Source organism: Dryobates pubescens, chromosome 8, assembly GCF_014839835.1.
Source record: "Dryobates pubescens isolate bDryPub1 chromosome 8, bDryPub1.pri, whole genome shotgun sequence".
NCBI lineage: Eukaryota > Metazoa > Chordata > Aves > Piciformes > Picidae > Dryobates > Dryobates pubescens.
In genome coordinates, this window is record NC_071619.1 from 10418450 (window position 1) to 10437710 (window position 19261).

Genomic DNA, 19261 nt, shown 5'->3' on the forward strand with positions numbered 1-19261 from the left:
AATTCAGATCAATGAAATGGCACCAGTTTTTAGACACACCATCACTTACACGCTGCAAATAGAAAATGCTAACAACCTGGGCACCAATCCAGAAATTCCCTCCAGGCAAACTTACAGTCATGTTAAGAAGTACTTGAATGCTACCTTCCATTAAGATTTAAAAAAACATTAACACACTTTTCCATATAAAGTGAAATTTAAAAGAATTTTTTTATTTAAAAGAATTTTTCATACTCTGATTAAAAGTTCTTTTTCTAGGCATTCTAGCTGTACAGAAATTGCTTCTTACTGCAACTGAACAAAGCCTTCAGTAATGACTGCAAAATACCTTGTACAGAGCAAGGCTGTATTTTGTAGAGCTAAAATGACTCCCCATTCTTACAAAAGACAGGAAGACAGAGAGAGAGGCTAGTTGCAATTTTCTTCATCTCCTTCTGTGATCCAAGGCTGTGGCACAGAGCATAAAAGGGAACAAAGTTCCACAAAAGATGACCATCTGGAGCAAAGACTGGAGAGAGACTGCAATATAGCCTGCTTTCTTGACTAAAATTGTAACTTCAGAAGCTTGCCCATCTTGTTGCAAAGAATTATTTCATAATCTGTAAAGTGTGTTAATTAAGATTAATCTATTTTTTTTTCAGGCTCAAGGAGAAAAAAAAGTTGCTAGTATGGTGGAATGTAAAGACTTCTCTAAAGGGATATTTCAGTTAGAATGGGAACACAAGAAAATGAGAATGCAGATTGAAGATCTGAACCAGAAGGCTCGAGATATTCTAACACTAAATATTTCCAAAGATCGACAGCTAGTGAGTTTCTCTGATTTCTATTGTGACTGCAGAAAATTTTGCTGCTGTAAGATAGTTTGTACCTCTTAAGTCCCTTACTACTATGGAAAGAGTCAATGCCTAATAGGTTTGAAACTCTTGAAACTGATCGATGATTAAGTTCTTTGGGATGTTAAGTTGTAAATGAAGGCAAACTTGTCACTAACTTAGTGTTTCAAAACTGGCACTGAGTACGGAATGAGGATTTTGCTCCCACAGGGAACAGATCTTTTAGATCAAGCACTGTCACTTCCTTTCAAGTGAAAGGTCTGAGGTGCCCCCATCTGGTATCTCACAGAACTACCGTAACTTTAGCTCGGTACACAAAGCTGCGTGTACTCACAGCAAGTTTCACGGAGCCTTACTCGCTTCCGTTTGTTGACCCAGTGGCAGAACAAGGGTTTGCTCTGCCTGGCAGGCAAGAGGCAGAAGCAAGTCAGCACCCACATAGCTTTGAACAAGCCCTGCTTAAGTAAAATTGTGTAGGTGAGGCAAGGATACAAGTGGAAGAATAATCAAGAAAGAAGAAAGGTTGTAGGGGAAGCCCAAGGATATGGCAATATGGGATGTAGAGGGCTTCAGGAAGAGCTGATGGTTTTGTGGTGATATAGTGGAGGGCATAAAGGTTTGTACTAAGGGATATTGGAGGATGGGTAGGTGGAGACACTGCAGTAGGGAGAGCTATAAAGCACATTCTAAAAGAGGAATGTTGGAGAGCAGGTAAGGATATTGCATTTCAATCAAACAATTAAAAGAAACCCCCAAATACATGTTTTTCTCAGGCTTCATTTGTTTTGCTGCTCTCCAAACTGCTTGTTCACTTCTGAATCACAGCCAAGGGACTCCTGTAAATAACACCAACAAATATCTTTACAGAGAGGTGATGTGACAACACACTGAAAAGTTCTTGTAGCAAATTTATCACCAGCGTTGCCATTAGTTCACACTTCATTTAAACTGATGAGCAGGACAATTGCCCTTCAGAGAGAGTTAGACTTGCCCATAGCAAGGGCATATACCAGTTTAACCAGAATTTTGAATGCTCTGAAGGGTTTGGCTTTACTTCACTTTTTTAGTAGAAATGTGGGGTTAGTAAGAAAGAAAAGGCAACAGAGACTCCAGAAATAGGAACAGAAAAAACAGTGGCTTTGATAAATGTGTGCAGGCAAGGACCTGACTACACCTGGAAAGAGGGCTATTAATGAAGCAGACAGTGAAAGTACTTTGGTGCTAGAGACAAGGAGCCTGCAGGACTTTTCCTATTTATCCTATTCTAACTAGAGCTGTCCACAAAATTTTATCTGTGGGACAGTACTCTGGAAGGGTGAATCTGCATCTACAGAAATCTGCCTGCTGCCCATTGTAGGTCATACAGCACGTTTTACCATCTGTCACTTGAATAAAAAGTATTTTAGTAGCAGTGTGCCCAAGAAAATATCTGTAATAATCTGCAACCTCAATTACCATGCAGATACATCAACAGTAAAAGAAGTAAGACTTATGAGAAAGCCCATTGGCAGAAAATAATCACTTTCTTCTCTGACCTAATGATAGACTATATAGCACTTTGGCCTCCAGCTATGTTAGCTTAGACTACCTTATAAGCAACAGTATAGCTTGGGGTCTTTCTGACATCCTCATAACAAATTTGCTTGGTATTTGTTTCCATTAACACATGATAGATAACACTCTCTTTAATGCCTGTGCAGTCTGGTATTAACACAGCATTCCAGAATATCTTTACAGTGCTCATCTATGATCCCTAGTAAGACTTTTCACTGTGAAAAATTCTAGGGGTTTGAGTTTCACATGGTATAATTGTCTTTATGGAAGTGTGGAATTGTTAAGAACAAACAGGCTTACTGAGCTGGTTTCTTTCTGCTTTTAATTCTTCAGTTCCTAACTGAGCTGAACTACAACAGCCGCATCGCCCACCGTATTTCAGTGATGGAGCAGAGTCTTGGCATCATGGATGAGGTAAATGCTAAGTGAATCACCGCATTTGAGAGACAGTTTAAATGCAACCCCTCTCCTTCATTAGCAAGGTGTTTGTAAGGAGTAAGTACAATCGATATAGGCGTGGTAACTCAAGGACTGTTGGAGTGTAGCCATAGCAGCACAGATGAATATATATATAGCCATGTATTTATTCATCTGACTTTCAGTAGTTTCTTCAACTTGTGCTGAACTGACTACAGCAGCAGATCTCTAAAGTCTTTGGAAGCAGTCATCATACATGGATTGCAGCACAGATCAACTCTACAGAGAGAAAACTTCTTGCTCTGTGACAGGAATTAAATGCTTTCCTTCCTGAACATCTGAATGCAGATCTGCTTATTGCTTCTTACAGAGCACTACCTATAAAAGTCACTCTTCCATTTCTAATGAAGCTTTCCTCCAGTCTTCACTGCTTAATGTTTCTCTCCAGGAGCACCAGCCTGTTCATAATACCACTACCCCCCTATATTCAAAGTAACAGACACACAATCTGATTTTGCTGGCTCCCTCATCAACATTCAAATTATTATCTTTGTTTTTAAGTGATTTCACTGGATTTTCTCCAGGTTGCTCTACCTGGCATCAGCCTCCTCTTCTCATTAGCATTTATCTTCCCCCTTTATAATCCATCCAACAGTTTCAGCACAACAATTCTTTCTCCAGCAGCTCCTAGCAGCCAAGAATGTTTGGTTCCGTTGACTTACTTTACTCCCTTTGCTTTTCAGACTTTATATTTTAATGTATCTCTCTCCCTTGACCCATACCTCTTTGTTCCTTGTCTGCTACTTATATTACAGTATCACAGTATCACAGTACAACTAAGGTTGGAAGAGACCCCAGGGATCATCAAGTCCAACCTGAACCCCATAAAGCATACTGGAACCCAGTGTGTGAAAGACACCATATAAAGTAAAGCTAGAATGTGCTACTACTCAAATCAAAGTACATGAATATTTCTTGAGTTACAATGCCCTGCTTAATAAGATTATAGGTTTCCATGATGTTTGTCTGAACAGCTTTTGTATTTCATATGTTTGCTGCATTAATTTGGAAATGGACAGCTGCACAAGAAGAATGTGAAGAGACGTCAGAAAAGAGTTAAAGAGCTGGAGAAGCGCATCAGTCTGAAAAACCAAGCAAACTATGAGCTCAGCCTGGAGCTGAAAGAAATGCTTGCCTCTGTTTCAGAAAGGAGACATATCTCTGAGGCAGCTGGTGAGTCACAGTAATGCACTTTAAGTCATAAGGAAAGAACTTTCAGAAAACATCTCCAAGGCTGGACAGTCCTGTTCTCCATCAGCATCAGCTGAGGGGCGAGGAACACCTGTTTATTACTGTATGTGCACAATTAGCAGCGCCCTTTTTAACACACCAATTTAACATTGTTTACTTAAGAGCATACCTGGAGACTGTTGCTCTTGTAACCAGAATTGACTAAATTGCTGAAATTATTAGAGTCAAAATATTATAGTAATTGATACACTAATTAGGCAACATGCTTTCATTCTTCCCCAGAACTGTTCAACCTACTTGTTTCCTCCTATTCAAGTGAACGGAGGCAATAAGGTGAAGCTAAGAAGCGTATCCACTGACAGGAAAACTGTCAAGATCTTTCCACTAGTGAAAGACAGTTACAGATTTTTCAAAATGTCAAGTACTTGCTAGAAACTAAAGGAAGGATTCCCAGTGCCCTTTGGATTTTGTTTTGCTTTATTCAGTACTATAGACTCAGAAGCCCAGCTGTGAGCCTTTGTAAAAATGCTTGTCTATTTTGTACAGAACTTGGAATATCCACAGGGGAGGTCCAGTATAAACACACACTATACATCCCCTACAAACACAGGCTAACCCTTGTGTTTTGTTTTATGCAGACACAAAGTATGCTTCTGAGATTGCAAAGCAGCGTTACCAAGAGATTTTGAAGCAGAAACACCTACGGGGTCTTGTAAAGGAACAGGAAGAACAGTTTGAAATTCTTCAGGCAGAAGTTCAAAGACTAAGATCAAGAACATTCCCTATTCTTTAAAAATCAGAGTCCTGGTATATAGTACCATGGTTTTGACTGAAAAAAAGAGCTTGGACATTTGCCTGCTTTCTGCTCCTTGAACTTTTTTTTTTCCATAAATGATTTCTTCTGTGATTTCTTAAAAAATAATTTCAGTTTCAAAGATGCATGTTTGGCTTGTTTTGTACATTTTATACCTAGTCATAACTCCATATTTCTGTTCATAAGATTTCTGCCATTTTAATTATATAAACTGTATAGCCCATTACAGAAAACAAAGGGTACAGAAATTGTATATTAATAGAACAGATCTCTTTGTATATCCATCTGTGCCTTTCACTTCATCTTGCTTTTAAAAATATACATCTGTGATGGCATGGATCTGGGTCACTGAGATGATGGTATGCCTCAGCATGACCATGTGTGCTACCTGGCCCAGTCCCTAAAGCTGCTGCAGCTTATGACAGCCTAATTACCCACAGCCACCAGCAGCTCTAGCTGCTGCCACTGGCAGAATCACAAGAAAACTAGGTTTGGAAGCATCGGGCCCCATGAAATAGTTGCTGCTATCTCCCACACCTTCACACTGATTTGTGATCCAGTCTCCTGTCACATCTCTCCAAGACAGCTACAAATGGCAACCCTTTTATCAACAGTTACTAAAATTGACTGCTGAAAAGTGGTCATTCTCACAGATTTTTATTTCCCTCATCCATGGTGAGATTCTTCTCCTTTCTTACATTCACATAAAATCTACATTAATTCCATTGTGAGAGCATTAACAGCTCTGATACTTTCATCTAACAAAATTCTACACTTGTAAGGAAAACTACTTCCCTTGTGACCACCTCCACTTTCTGCTTTACCATCTCTTACTAGGGTCTGTAAGGATTCTAATTACATCTTCATTCTTCTTGCAAGACTTTTCTTTCTGCTGAAACTTTCCTAGAAGCAGCACAGTTCCAACTTTGCCATGGCTCTCAAGGAACAGCACTCTCCACCAGGCACCATCATCTTTTTTTTTTACTAACATAAAGAGGCAGAATAGTATCTTAATACTTAAAATTATCAGCAACAGAGGTTTTTCTTCATTAAACCTCTGTGGGTAGCAGCAATCAGTATTCTTAAAAGCAAATCACAGACTTAAGTCTAATGAGCCCTAATAATGTTGAAAGGATCTGTATAATCTTTGATTTTCTTTCCCTTGAGATATGTAAGAAAATTACTCCCTTGTCGAGGAAATGGGAAATGCCACCTAAAATCAAAACAGTTAATGTAGAACCAGTAAGGAATATGATTGCATATAAACCACTATTCATAGCAGGGACAGGTGTAGACTAGTTAAGATTTATGTATTGTTACACCTGATGAGCAGTGATTTTGAGGAGAATAAAAGCATATAAAAGTCACCACACTATATGCACAAGCCCTGATGAGAGAAATAGGCAATTTCAAGTAAAGATGAAAAAAAGCATTTCAAAGCGACAGCGTTTATTGGAGGATATAGGAAATGCTGAAGTTTTACTCAGCACTATGATGCCAAATTTGAAGGATTCCCATTATACAAGGCCTTGTTTTTCTTACTTATTTGAAGTGACAAAACACCTTGGCTCTCATGTGAAGTAGCAGAGTAGACAGAACCTGGCTGTAATTTTCTTGCCTTCCTTTCTATTAGCTTAGGCTGTGGCAGAATGCTCGAGACAGTTTCCCTAAAGACAACAGGCTGGATCAATACCTTAAAATGGTTGCATTATAGCACATTTCCCTCAGTAATAACTAAAGATATCAAGACCATCTCTTGCAGCTTCAGAATATTAACACCATGAAAATTAGTTATCTTTATTTAACTTGCAAAATGCTCTCATTAACTGCAGGAAGACATTTGTAAAATGAGGATGTATCTGTGAACAAAGCACTGAACTCTGCCCTATCTGAACATCAATAGAAACAACAATTAGAGTTCATTAGTTCAAGACAAGTAACCCTGGAAAGACTGATCAAAGAACAGATTGCCTTCTACCTGTTAAAGTATGACTTAATTTCATTTTAATTTTTATTAAATAGCAATTTTCTAATCTATTATCAAGTCAGGCTTTCCAAAACATCAATTTGATCTCTTCCATTAAGTAATGCCTTTTACAGTGCCTGTTGTATCTAAGTACTGAGCTTTATAAGGACCTCCTGAGAAAACCTCCTAACCTCAAGCATAAAGTCCATTGTTTGATCAACACATCTTGTGTGTCAGAATTCAGTCTTTTCTGCTGTTGCACATAATTAAAAGCTTTCAACTTGCAGATTATGCATCCACAAAATCTTCTTCTGTTCTGCTGTAGTGCAATAGCTGGTCTTCTAATCCAAAAGTATCTATCAGCTGCGTGAGACTCACTTTCTTGCCATCTGTAGAAAAGGCTGACTGCAGCTCGTATAGCATCAGCTGGGTACCACTTCTCCATTTCGCTATCAAAGCCTGCAGTTCAGACAGGTTGCTCTGAAACAGGGACATAAAAAGTATCACTTGCTGAAACGTGGGGTTTTTTGATGCAGATCTATTTTTTATAAAATGCCTTAAAACTGAGAAAATAAACACCACACAAAGCGAGTCAGCATTGTTGCCTACATTAATGAGAACTGCACCATGATTTCCACTTACAAGTGCCTTTTCAAAGGTTCCCTTTGCCTCACCTTGGATCGATACATCTTTACCAGCTTGAGCCTTCGAAGTAATTCTTCCTTCTCTTGCACTTGCTTTACCAGCCTTGATTTTTCCTCCAGAGACTGTTCCTGGCTAAGATCAGCCTGTTGCACATCTGAATTCTCTGCTGATCCACAGAGACTGCTCTCCTGTAAAGGACTTTTGAAACATGTGTGTTCAATGCCTTTTTCTTCTGGGTTTTTAGAACTGTCCTGTAATCTGGAACAACCTGTACTTGCCTCTGGCAGGCACCCTTTGGCGGTATCAGCACAGTCTTTTTCTTCAGTGTCTATTTTGAGACGCTTTGGTACCGTAAAATTAGCATTAAATGAACGCCTTGTTTTCCTTAATCTCTCCCTCAGAGCTGCACTCATTGGCTAAAAAGAAAAATAATAAACAAAAGCAAAAAACCCCAAACCAAACTCAGAAAGATCTCAATTTTTTTTTTAATCAAAACAGTAAGAAGTGTTTACCCTGGTTATTATTTACATGCAGACTACTTGAGAGCACCAGAAATTACTTGTATAATTTTGACTGGATCATGCTTTGAGATCCTTCATCAACAAGCATCTAAAAAGAGGTATCTTTTTTCTTCAATATAAGTTAACAATTATTTGTTATAATCCATTTACCTGTGAAAATATACTAAAATATGGGAGAGAGGGCTTAGTTAGGGAGCACTTGTAAACTAGCCCTACCAGATGCTACAGCCCTATAAATCCAGATGCTGAGCATGGCAGCATCACTGTAATGCATGCTACGACGAACACTGAAGTAGAGATCAGTGTTACAGAGAAAATGCAAACCAAAAGCAGCGCACTTTGTTGAGGTGCAAGCACATGTCATAAAGTCATTCTGCATACAGAGCAACCCAGAAAACTGGAATTTGAGAAAAGTGAAGATGACAGATTAAAAACAAGCAAACATACAAACAAAAAAACCCCAACAAAACCTACCACAAAGCCTAGCTAGCTTGTAGCTAAAAATACCTATTTTTAGCCTTCCAGCAAACAAGATCTCAGGGACTTCTGACTACTTGATGATTTCACTAGCATTTGTTACTATGAAGAGTCACACTATTAGAAAAACAGGTAAGTTTTCATACCTGTTTCCCTGAACTAGTCCTCTGTGGAGGTGCTGTCCCAGAATCCTTTGGAGTATGGCACAAAGATGGCAATTTATCATCCAGTGGCTCTTCCATCTCGAGATAAGTAGTTTCTGTTAAAAGAATTAATTAGAGTGCCCTTTTCACCTGATTATAATGAGCCATGTGGCTGCAGAACAGAGTAAAAAGCTCTAATAAGAAATAACTAAGGATTATTTTCTAATTCTTTAAAAAAATGACATCTGTATAAGTTACATTACTGCTCTGTGTGCTAGGTAGCATCTTGGCTTGTGAATGGCTTTTCTTCAAGAGGATGAATGAGACTACTAACTGACACAAAGTACCTTACTATGAATTTTGTGTATCATTTTCCCCACACTCAAAGCTGTATGGATATTTTTTTTTCCTTCAAAGATGAAAAATGTTGTAAAAAAAAAAAAATCTTACAGGTATTCTCTTCCCCCCCACACACTTATATCCTCTTTCCAGTGTTAAAAACGGAGCAAGACAACTTCTAAAGCAATTGTGTCCATTACAGCATGCCTATAAATCCAAGGTCAGGTCTTGCAACCTCGAACTTCTCAAAAGCAGCTCACTCCTAACAAACTGCATTTGCTTAACTTAAATGACCCTTACAGCTTGTCTAACTGAAGGCAATAATCCTTACTAACACAGGTTATGAGGAGCCAGTCCTTCATTTAACTGCATCCCAAGCCGTGATAAAAGGATTCTTGCAAGCCACAAGATTTTTATTGCCCACATACATAAACAATTAATCTTTTCTATAACAGAAAATAATTGAGTACCTGCGTCGGTAAAAATAATCCACTATCTCATTTAATCCTTCTGGGGATGCTACTGAAAAAAGTAATTACTCACACAAGTGGAGTTTTAGATTAAAAGTAAGCATCCTCAGTTTGCTCGGAAAAGCACCTTAATGAAAATAATAAGTCATGCCTCCCAGCATGTGCCAACTGCTAAACGACTTGGCAACGTTTAACTTAGTTTAGCACTTGTGAACCACCTGCTAATGACCACAATGCAGCTGGAAAATCGTCAGCTGCACCCCTGTTTATCTGCAAATTGCAATTAAGAGTTTCAAAACAGAAGCCTCTTTAAAATAAAGTCCTGCAAACAAGTCACTAAGCAACGCAAAACTGGCATGAGGGGCTTCCTCTTCAGAGATGACACACAGCAAAGCTTCTGTATGCCAGAGCTTTATGAACCCAGCAACCCTGATCTTCCTGGCTCCATACCAAACGACACAGGTTCTCATTTATCTTACAAGCCAACATTTCTCCCAGTTGTTCAAAATTCAACATACGGGATCCTATTAAAAGAAACCACCGGACTTCAATAAAGAAAGTCTAGTTAATTGGGTATTTCAGCACTCTATCAATTAAACAGGAAGCCCACAGCACTCATAAAACATAAAGCAAGTTACCAATATTATTTTTTTAATGTGAGCAAGGGTGTAGAAAAGGCTAATCGCTCCTATGGATACCATATACCATAAATAAGTAATAAATCTTACTAAGCTGCAAACTCATTTCAAGCCTAAGAGCTAGCTTGGTTCAGCTTAGAAAAAACAACCCTGCGACTCTCTGCCTTCGCATTCCAATGCAGATTATTTGTCTTCAAATGACCCTGGCCAGTGGATCACTAATACCTGTTGTCTTGTTTAGCAGCACTTTCCTCCTGCATCCTGAAAATCCTTCCCCAGGATCTCAGCCTAAAAGTTCTTCACACTTTCAAGAAGAGATACTATTTCTCACAGAAAAAATAATTCTGCCCCACAAGTAAGGGGCCAAGAGGGGAAATCTGATTTTGCACTTTTAGGTGAGTACACGCCTCAGTTTGCCTGCTTATCGCTACCTTCTGTAACAGCGCTTACTCCTTTTACGTTCTCCTCTCACCAGCCAAAGGCCCCATTTAACAACAACAATTCTCCTCTAGTTACTTTTCCACCGTGGAGAAAAGCAGAAGGCCGTCCGGCCAGGGCCCGGGGACTTGCGTGTGAACGAAGGAGATAGCCCTGAGGGTCCCTCTCCCCTCCCTCCTCTACCCCAGCACCACTAAGCTTTAGGGAACAAAATCCGCTCCCCTTAGTCCTAGGAAAAGAAGCCCAGCAGAGAAAAACCCTCCAACCCACAACCCCTCACCGGCCTCAGCGCTTCAATCTCCCGCTTCCGGGGACAGGGGCGGAGCGGCGGCGCCCCAGCTCTGCGCCTGCGCACAGGGGAGAGCGGTGTGGGGCTGTGGGGCGGGCGGTAGAGGCGGGGCCGTGTGTTGGTGTGGCGGAGGGGCCGAATGTAGCCGAGTTTCTATAGTACGGGGTATCCCAGGAATCTTATACACGCCTCTGCTGTAGCTTGGTGTGCAAGGCGGGCCTGCCACCCTGTGGCCAGAGCCTTTTCCAACGCCCAGTGCAGCTTTGTTGTGCCGCGGGGAGAGGCCTCAGTGTAGTGCGCTTCCCGCCATGGGTGACAGGGCAGGCCCAGGGCTCAGCTACAGTTGCAGTCATGCAGTTCAGGGCCGGATTGGAGAGTGCTCAAAGGCGCCGTTGAAACTAGCATGACTTTCATATCTTTACGAGCAAACTTCCCTTCCACGCCGATTTCTACAAAATGTTTTTCCGACGTAACGATCAGGACCGAAAAAACGGGCTGTGGAAGCCACAACAACAGTCCCCAGCCCGTAGCGATGATATCAGTGGCTCCTCTAGCAGTGCCCACAGCCAAACTGCCATGCAGTGCATCAGGGCCTCACATAGCTGTGCTGAGCGTTGACCATGAAGCGTCAGCACCCACATGCTTTCACTAGATCGTGCCCTTAATTTGTGCAGCAGAAATGCACTGATTTCTTGCCTAGTTCCTCCTCACCATCACAGGCAAGGATGCTCAATTCTGTGTTTTGCTTGTGAAACTGCCATCTGTACTGAGGCAAGATACACTCTTGCACTAAGAGGTGAGTAAGCACTGGGTGTAGGTGTGATAGGTTAGTAGTCGCTGTGCTTTTGACCATAAGGATACAAAGATTTACTCCCTTCAAATAGAATTTCACAGGGATGATGACAACCTTTTCCCTCCTACAGGAAAAAAAAAAGGCATTTAAAGCCCATCAAGAACAAATTAATTTGGGAAATCTTAGAACTTAGGTCCTTTAGATTCCTCCTTGTATAGGAGTTGACTATGGGTGAAGTAGATTTAGAAAGAAGAACTCAGTAGCAAATATGGGAAGTTAGATTACATAACTAATTTGTATGGGCTTTCATAACCACATCTAGTGAAAAAGCCTACAGTAGCTCCAATGTTGCAGCACTCTGGAGGCATTGTTTAAGTCTCTCCCCATCTTTAGTGTTGATTTTTAATATTTGCAGCTAATTTAATGTCATAAATATTCTGTATTACTAATGTGTTATAAATGGACTCCTGAGTGCAACAGGAAAAGTGCTAAAAGAACTTCTGTTGCAAATTTGTCAAGTGGGTTGAATCTTAAATACTCTGGAGCTTTGAAATGGCTTGCCTCCAGATCCACAACATATTTCCTTCTATCTCAGTGATGGTGCCTGCTTTACATTACTCATGCTTTATTGTACAGACATGTTTGAAGTGAAGTTGCACAAGGGCAACAGAAAAGTTTCAGATTTTAGATCATTTGCCAGCTGAGATTCCAGTAAGATTTTCCAGGACACATGACAAAGTCATCCTATGCATTATCATTGCTGCTTTATTTTAGCAACGCCCACATGCCCCACCCCGAGTGAGGATTATAGTCTGTTTGAGACTGTCAGTATAGAAAGACAGTTCCACATGTGTTTATGAATTTAATGTACTACACATAGGTTAAAGGAAATAGTATTCACTGATAGGAACACACTCTAGGGAAGAGATCCTGTTTCATACTGGTGTATTTGGCTGTGTTTACCACATTTATTTATGGATTGGCTTGGTATTTCTGCATGGTTCTGCAAAAACACAACTTGTCCATAATCTTGCAGGAGGGCAGTGATGGAGCTGAGAACTAGAGTGTCATCAGCCACTATCCAGTGACTATTCAGTACTTTTACTGCAGAAACCCAATAACGATGGACATTGTTATCTGCAACATAATAGTGGCAAACAGGAGTCAGACTAAGACCTTCCTCTGAAAAAGTGCACATCTGTTTCCCTTGAGGAGCAGAGATTATCTGTGTGTTATTGCTACTGGCATGTTTATGGCACACTGTAGAGTGTTTTTCATACTGTTCAGCTAAGCTCAGTGGTATGTGCACACAGCTAGGAAGCTCATTGTGATGCAGTCTCCATTAAGCACTACTATGCTATTGTTTGATTTTCTTTTTATTCCTTTTGTGACCAGAATAGTTTAGGGTAAGCAAAATAAAATAAAAGAATGCATAGGAAATTGTGCACAGGGTAATAAAATTATTGAGCTCTATTTGCTGAACATATTGCTTCCCTTCTGAGAAACTTGTTTCCCCAGGGAACCAGAGAGGAAATAGGTTTCCTGATTTGTTTTTGGTTTGCTTGGGATTTTTTTTTAGTTTGGTGTTTCTGTGATGACATTTTAGTGATTGGATTTTTACACCCCTTTGCACAATCAAAAGATATTCTCTCCATATTATCCCTTTCATTAATTTTATATTACCAGAAGAGAACTAGGACTCACACATCATCACTGGCAGGACAACAATATGTTATATTCCCCTGTGGGCATCATTTGTAGTAGCAAAACCAAAGTGGAGAGTAATAGTAAAGGATATTGACTTTGAGTGTAGTCTCCAATTTGACCTTTTATGGTTTCTAAAGGTGGAGGTCATGAAGATGATGCTGATCTCTTTTCAGTTGTGGCAAGTGATAGGACAAGGGGCAACATGTACAAACTAGAACACAAGAGGTTTCATTTGAATTTAAGGAGAAACTTCTTTACTTTAAGGGTGCGGGGGCACTGGAACAGGCTGCACAGAGAGATTTTGGAGTTGTCTTCTCTGGAGACATTCAAAACCAGCCTGGACATGTTCCTGTGCTGCCTGATCTAGGTGTACCTGTGTTAGCAGAGGGGTTGGACTAGTTCATCTCCAGAGGTCTCTTTCAACCCTTACCATTCTATAATTCTCTTCCAGAACGTCAGGACCTTCACAGAACTTCCTTGTAAAAGTTTGCTATCCCCTACAGCCATGCCTTTTCCTCCCTAAACATTGTCAATGAGTAACTGAGATGTTAATTAACATAGGAAGTCTTAAGGCACATATATGTTACCCCCTTCTCTCACTTTAATCTGTTGATCTTGTTTAAAGCCAAAGGATGTATCCTGATGCATGAAGTACACTCTGCACTGTCTGCATATTCACTTGTGCCTGAGGCAAGAGGGTGGAGTGAGTTTTTGTGCCTAACCACTAACTGCTGCAGAAATTTTTCAAATCCTACCTACTTTAGCATGGGCCTAGGGCTGTGTTTTTGCTGGCTGCAATTCACTATTTGGGAAAATGTTCTGACTTGCTTATAGCCATATATCAAGGGAAGGGCTTTAAAGACCAGATTCTTGGAGTAAAACCAGTTTACTACCACAAAACCTGTCCTTAGGAGATAGATTCTGCTCTCATAATGGTGTAAATGTCCCATAGTTGCAGTGGAGTCAGTAGAAAGACAATCAGCATCAAGCTAAAGCAAGAGTAAAACTTTGTAACCTTTTCTGCTTTACATTCAGAGCTTGTTTAGACTATCCCTTATTTTTAACTTCAATTTTCAAGGTACCTATCTTGTGAAAAAAAAAGATGTAATTTATTGTAGCTGAGGGCCACTGCAATTTGCCATTACAAGAGAGAATGTAAGAGCCAGCTGAGATGGGCTTCCTAGTTTTTCCTGCTGCATGTGTGAATAACCGAGTGGATGAAACACAGTGCTAGTAAAAGGGAAGGGCATAAACCTGTCTCTTATTGTTGTGTGTGCTTGTGGGATTTTCTCTGCCATGGTCATGCCAAAAATTGCAGTTTGAAGGCTTTACGAGGCTGTAGCAGACAAAAGAAATAATAAACAGACCTTCAGTGTCTTTTCTTTGCTGGAGAACTGATTGATCATCATTTCAAGAAAATTCAAGCCTTGTAAATCTAAGTGCTTGCCCAAACTAGTCCCTGGTACAGCTTTTGTCTTCTGTGATGGTCTGAGCATAACTTTAGATTGCAGTGTTTTTGGAAGAGTCCTTTCGTTTTCTCACATATTTAATGCAAAGATTTGTTTCATGTTATGCAGATACAACTCTTAGGTTGCTTGCATTTATCTGCACTGCTGAAACTGGTGAAGCTAAAGAAGTGGATGCTGTTGATTTGCAAGTGCAGACAAGTTAGTTTGAGGGCAGTCACCCGTAAGCTGGAGGTAGACCCAGTGGATTAAACTGGGGTGCCAAACAAGTCATCCAGTAAGCAGGTAAGCACAGATTGAAATGCACATCTTACCTTCTTCCTGGGGGGGTTCACAGTTGCTCTGAGCATTGACATGAGTGGTGTCCAGCTTCACTTCAGCAGCATCACTGGTTGTCATTTTCTTTTAGAACACATACTATTCTACCAAGCATACCTTCTTCCCTACCAGACTCCAGTATCAGCATGTAGGATTTAAAAATACACTTCCTCCTTGTTACTAAGAAACAAATTAGGTCATTTACCTGAGGCTAGAGAAAGACTTACAAAGTAAAATTATAGAGGTCTTTTTCCAAGGATGAAATACAGCTGTGGTTTTTATGGGAGTTTTCCATCTCCATACAGCTGATGGAAAAGTCATGTCTAGAAGGCTGAGGTTTCAATGTAGCAATATTGTCAGGTGCTGACCATACTTATATTGCAAACTAGGTTAGTACACTTACATGAGAGCTGGCTTAAAAAGCTCTCTCCTGTTTCCTTGGTCATACAGTTAGTAACTGACATAATATTTTAAGTGTGTATAATTGTGATGTGAGGACCTGTATTTGTGTAATATTCATGCTAACAAAATTGTATCTAAGGAGAGCTGCCTCAGGATTGTGGAGGAGGCAGCTCACCAAGACATGTGACAGATATGAAACCCTCACCTTTTAATATAAATGTTAAAGCAAATCCTTCAAAACCAAAAGACTTCAAGTACTCTCAGACAATGGGGACTCACAGTATCACAGTATCACTAAGGTTGGAAGACACCTCAAAGATCATCGAGTCCACCCTGTCACCACAGACCTCATGACTAGACCATGGCACCAAGTGCCACGTCCAATCTCCTCTTGAACACCTCCAGGGATGGTGACTCCACCACCTCCCTGGGCAGCACATTCCAATGATGAATGACTCTCTCAGTGAAGAACTTTCTTCTCACCTCGAGCCTAAACTTCCCCTGGCACAGCTTGAGACTGTGTCCCCTTGTTCTGGTGCTGGTTGCCTGGGAGAAGAGACCAACCCCTTCCTGGCTACAACCACCTTTCAGGTAGTTGTAGAGAGCAATGAGGTCACCCCTGAGCCTCCTCTTCTCCAGGCTAAACAATCCCAGCTCCCTCAGCCTCTCCTCATAGGGCTTGTGCTCAAGGCCTCTCACCAGCCTCATTGCCCTTCTCTGGACATGTTCGAGTGTCTCGATGTCCTTCTTAAACTGAGGGGCCCAGAACCGGACACAGTACTCAATAAATACTTGGTTATCATCCTTTCTCCCAAAATGTCTTGTGTGCCATTTCCTCTAGCAAGTGAAATAGGCAGTGAAACTTTCTGCCTTACCCTTGTTTGTTGAGTAAAATATGATGTTTATGCCAGTACAGCTCGTTTCAAAATGAGTACTTCAGTGCTTGTGAGTTGTATTACTTTTGTTCCAATTATTTCCAGAGGAATTTCAGTGCAAATTTTCTGTTCATTTTTGTATCTGAAATAACTGTATTTTGAGGCCCTTTCTCTCTACACAGGCATAAGAAAAAGCCTTACTGATGAGTGTGTGGTATTTTCTTACAGTCTCCATGGGGTGAAGTGATTATTCTCACATTATTTTTACTGTTGTCATGTTGCCTCATTGGAGAAAGGCAGCTTAGTCATTGTGACATTTGAAGTCATTGAGAAAGTTCCTGCTGAACTGAAGGGAAGCAGAACTATGCTATCCTGGTGGAAGTTAGTAGAAGTGTGGCATATGGAGCAAGCTAATGGTATGGTTTCATGCAGTGCTGAGATAGCGGAATTGCAGCTGACTGCATTAGCACAAGTGTTTCACACTGTGTTTAATGTGTGAGAAGGCAACCAGTCTCCCTCTCAACACATTAAGGAAACTGTATTTTGGGTGATGAAGATTTGTCTTAAAAAAGAGTCCAGGAATGCAAACCTCATGCTGAGTGAAGAAAGAAAATTCTTTACTGAGTCAGGTTAGCAAATGCTACCAACTGTAGCTGGAAACATTTTCACATCAATAGCCCTCATCGCTCTGAGATTGTGTTCTGACATCAGTTACATCCATCACACATATTGACAGTTACTGAACAAGTTGTCATTGTCATCAACCTCATTGATGACAGCCATGCCTTATCATATTATTTCAAGTAACTTCTGTAACTGGAGATGCCCCAGTACATTCACAGCTGAAAGAGTTGTTCTGGTTTTGATGTACATTTTACACTTGAGTTAATTGCGAGCTTTTTATGGGTAACATGTGCCAGAATAAGCTATTTCGTCATTATTAAATGCTTGGTGGTAACTCAACACATGGGAATGCATTAACAAGTTTTCTCTTGAAGAACTCCACAGAAGTTAGATCAGCAGATAGATCACCCTGGAATTTTAGCCAGCATGTACCCTCCCTCTTCTTCAGTCTATGAAACAAGTCATGACTAACATTAAAACTGGATAGGAAGTCCTATGTAGGATCAGCATTGCATGTGTGGGTGAATTCTACTTAATGTAGTCTCCCACTACTGTGTTGCTGAAAATTGATGCTGGCCTGCAATATCAGAGTTACTGCGTAGCACTGTACAGGAGTAGGGAAGTGATTGCGTCCCTGTACTTGGCACTGGCAAGACTGCACCTTGGATACTGTGTTCAGTTTTGGGCCTCTCACTCCAAGAAGGACATTGAGTTGCTGGAGCATGTCCAGAGAAGGACATCAAAGCTGGTGAAGGGTCTGGAGAAAAGTCTTCTGAGGAGTGGCTGAGGGAAGTGGGATTGTTTAGTCTGGAGAAGAGGAGGCTGAGGGGAGTACTTACTGCTCTCTACAAACCCAAAAGGAGGTGGTAGTGAGGTGGATGTTGGTCTCTTTTCCCTAGTATCCACTGATAGAACAAAAGGAAATGGCCTCAAATGGTACCAGGGGAAGTTTAGATTGGCTATTAAGAAAAATTTCTGTATGGAAAAAGTGGTGAGGCACTGGAATGGGCTGCACAGGGAGGTGGTGGAGTCACCATCCCTGGAGGTGTTCAAGAGGGGATTGGGTGTGGCACTTTGTGCCATGGTCTAGTCATGAGGTCTGTGGTGACAGGTTGGACTTGATGATCTTTGAGGTCTCTTCCAACCTTAGAGATACTGTGATACTGTGTGATACTGTGGTGGAGTCACTGTTCCTGGAGTTGTTCAAAAAACATGTAGACATGGCCCTTCGAGACATTGTTTAACAGGCATGCTGGTGGTAGGTTCCCATTTGGACTTGATGATCTTGGAAGTCTTTTCCAACTGAAATAATTCTATGGTTCTGTGAAGACAGAAGTTGCAGTGGCATCATCCAAAATGTGGAGAATCAAACCCCACACCCTGAAGTCACCATGATAAACTATTGCTGCTGTCAATTAGCGATGCACTTGCTTTTGAAACAGCAAAACCACATGGGCCACTTTCATCTTTAGCCTACCTGATTTCAATGGCATCAATGACTTTATATCAATAAGTAATTGCATTTCATTGATTTGTAAAAGTTTTTCATCTGGATAATTCAGGTAGGAAACACAGAATAAGATTAAATGCTGCTCAAGTGCTTTCTTTGTGGAAAGCAGCTAAGTGGGAGACACAGCCTTCTTCAGTGTTTTGGCATATTAAAGCCATTGCTAGAATGAATGCAACTGAAATCTAAGATTCCCTTTACATTTATGCCCCACAGGTGCAGCCATGTTTGAACTGATGCTGAAAGTGACTAAACTGTGACTTAATGTACATCATCTCGAGCAGAGGAATCTCAAGAGGTGGTCACTGAGTCAGGATGCTCTTTCATGAGGAGATGAGTATGTGTTCAAATCAGAGCATCTTTAGAATATTTTCTGCAAGTGAATATTCTCTGTGCTTTCCCACTGATGTTTTTAAAAATGCAGATCCTGGGTTAATTATCCAAAAAAAAAAAAATGAATTGAAGGAGCACTCTTAGCAGATTGTTTCTGATTGTTTAAAATGCTATTTGCAGTTGTCCCTAACAGCTCCTGAATACTTGACACAGAAAATATTCTGTGAATATTTCACATGCACACAAGTACACAACAAGCAATTCTCTTGTATTTGATCATATGGGTTTTTATTACTAATTTGTTTCTAAGTTGGGAGCTGCACATCCTGATTTATTTATTTTTATTGTGCATTTATTTGTATTGCTTCTAGATGCTGATAATTTTTTAACTGTCTTGTTATTGTTTAGTTGTGCAGACACTGTGCATTTGTTTTAGGAAGA

At 40.5% G+C, this 19261-nt stretch overlaps 2 protein-coding genes across 2 annotated transcripts in view; one reads left to right on the forward strand and one right to left on the reverse strand.

Moving 5' to 3' along the window:
- CFAP43 (cilia and flagella associated protein 43) overlaps nucleotides 1–4919 on the forward strand; it is a 47153-nt gene extending 42234 nt beyond the window's left edge. The window contains exons 36-39 of the mRNA XM_054163477.1: nucleotides 642–806; nucleotides 2721–2801; nucleotides 3884–4037; nucleotides 4694–4919. Of these exons, the coding sequence (XP_054019452.1) occupies nucleotides 642–806; nucleotides 2721–2801; nucleotides 3884–4037; nucleotides 4694–4848 (555 nt within the window). The 3' untranslated portion in view covers nucleotides 4849–4919. The remainder of the gene's footprint in view (nucleotides 1–641; nucleotides 807–2720; nucleotides 2802–3883; nucleotides 4038–4693) is intronic.
- A 1458-nt stretch (nucleotides 4920–6377) lies between these two features.
- Nucleotides 6378–10845, reverse strand: SFR1 (SWI5 dependent homologous recombination repair protein 1). Its single transcript, XM_009908139.2, has 4 exons — nucleotides 10787–10845; nucleotides 8625–8737; nucleotides 7510–7896; nucleotides 6378–7315 (listed from the first exon to the last, which is right to left on the reverse strand). Exons 2-4 carry the CDS (start codon nucleotides 8718–8720, stop codon nucleotides 7124–7126), a joined length of 675 nt encoding a protein of 224 aa, XP_009906441.1. The 5' UTR covers nucleotides 8721–8737; nucleotides 10787–10845; the 3' UTR covers nucleotides 6378–7123.
- Between the last annotated feature and the right edge of the window lie 8416 nt (nucleotides 10846–19261).

What these genes read in the sequence shown, in the direction of transcription:
- SFR1 (XM_009908139.2), bottom strand. Translation starts at nt 8,720, where the DNA reads ATGGAAGAGCCACTGGATGATAAATTGCCATCTTTGTGCCATACTCCA. An exon ending in GGACTAGTTCAGGGAAACAG is followed by an intron (nt 7,897 to 8,624) that starts GTATGAAAACTT and finishes TTTTCTTTTTAG; the next exon opens with CCAATGAGTGCAGCTCTGAG. An exon ending in TAAAGATGTATCGATCCAAG is followed by an intron (nt 7,316 to 7,509) that starts GTGAGGCAAAGG and finishes TCCCTGTTTCAG; the next exon opens with AGCAACCTGTCTGAACTGCA.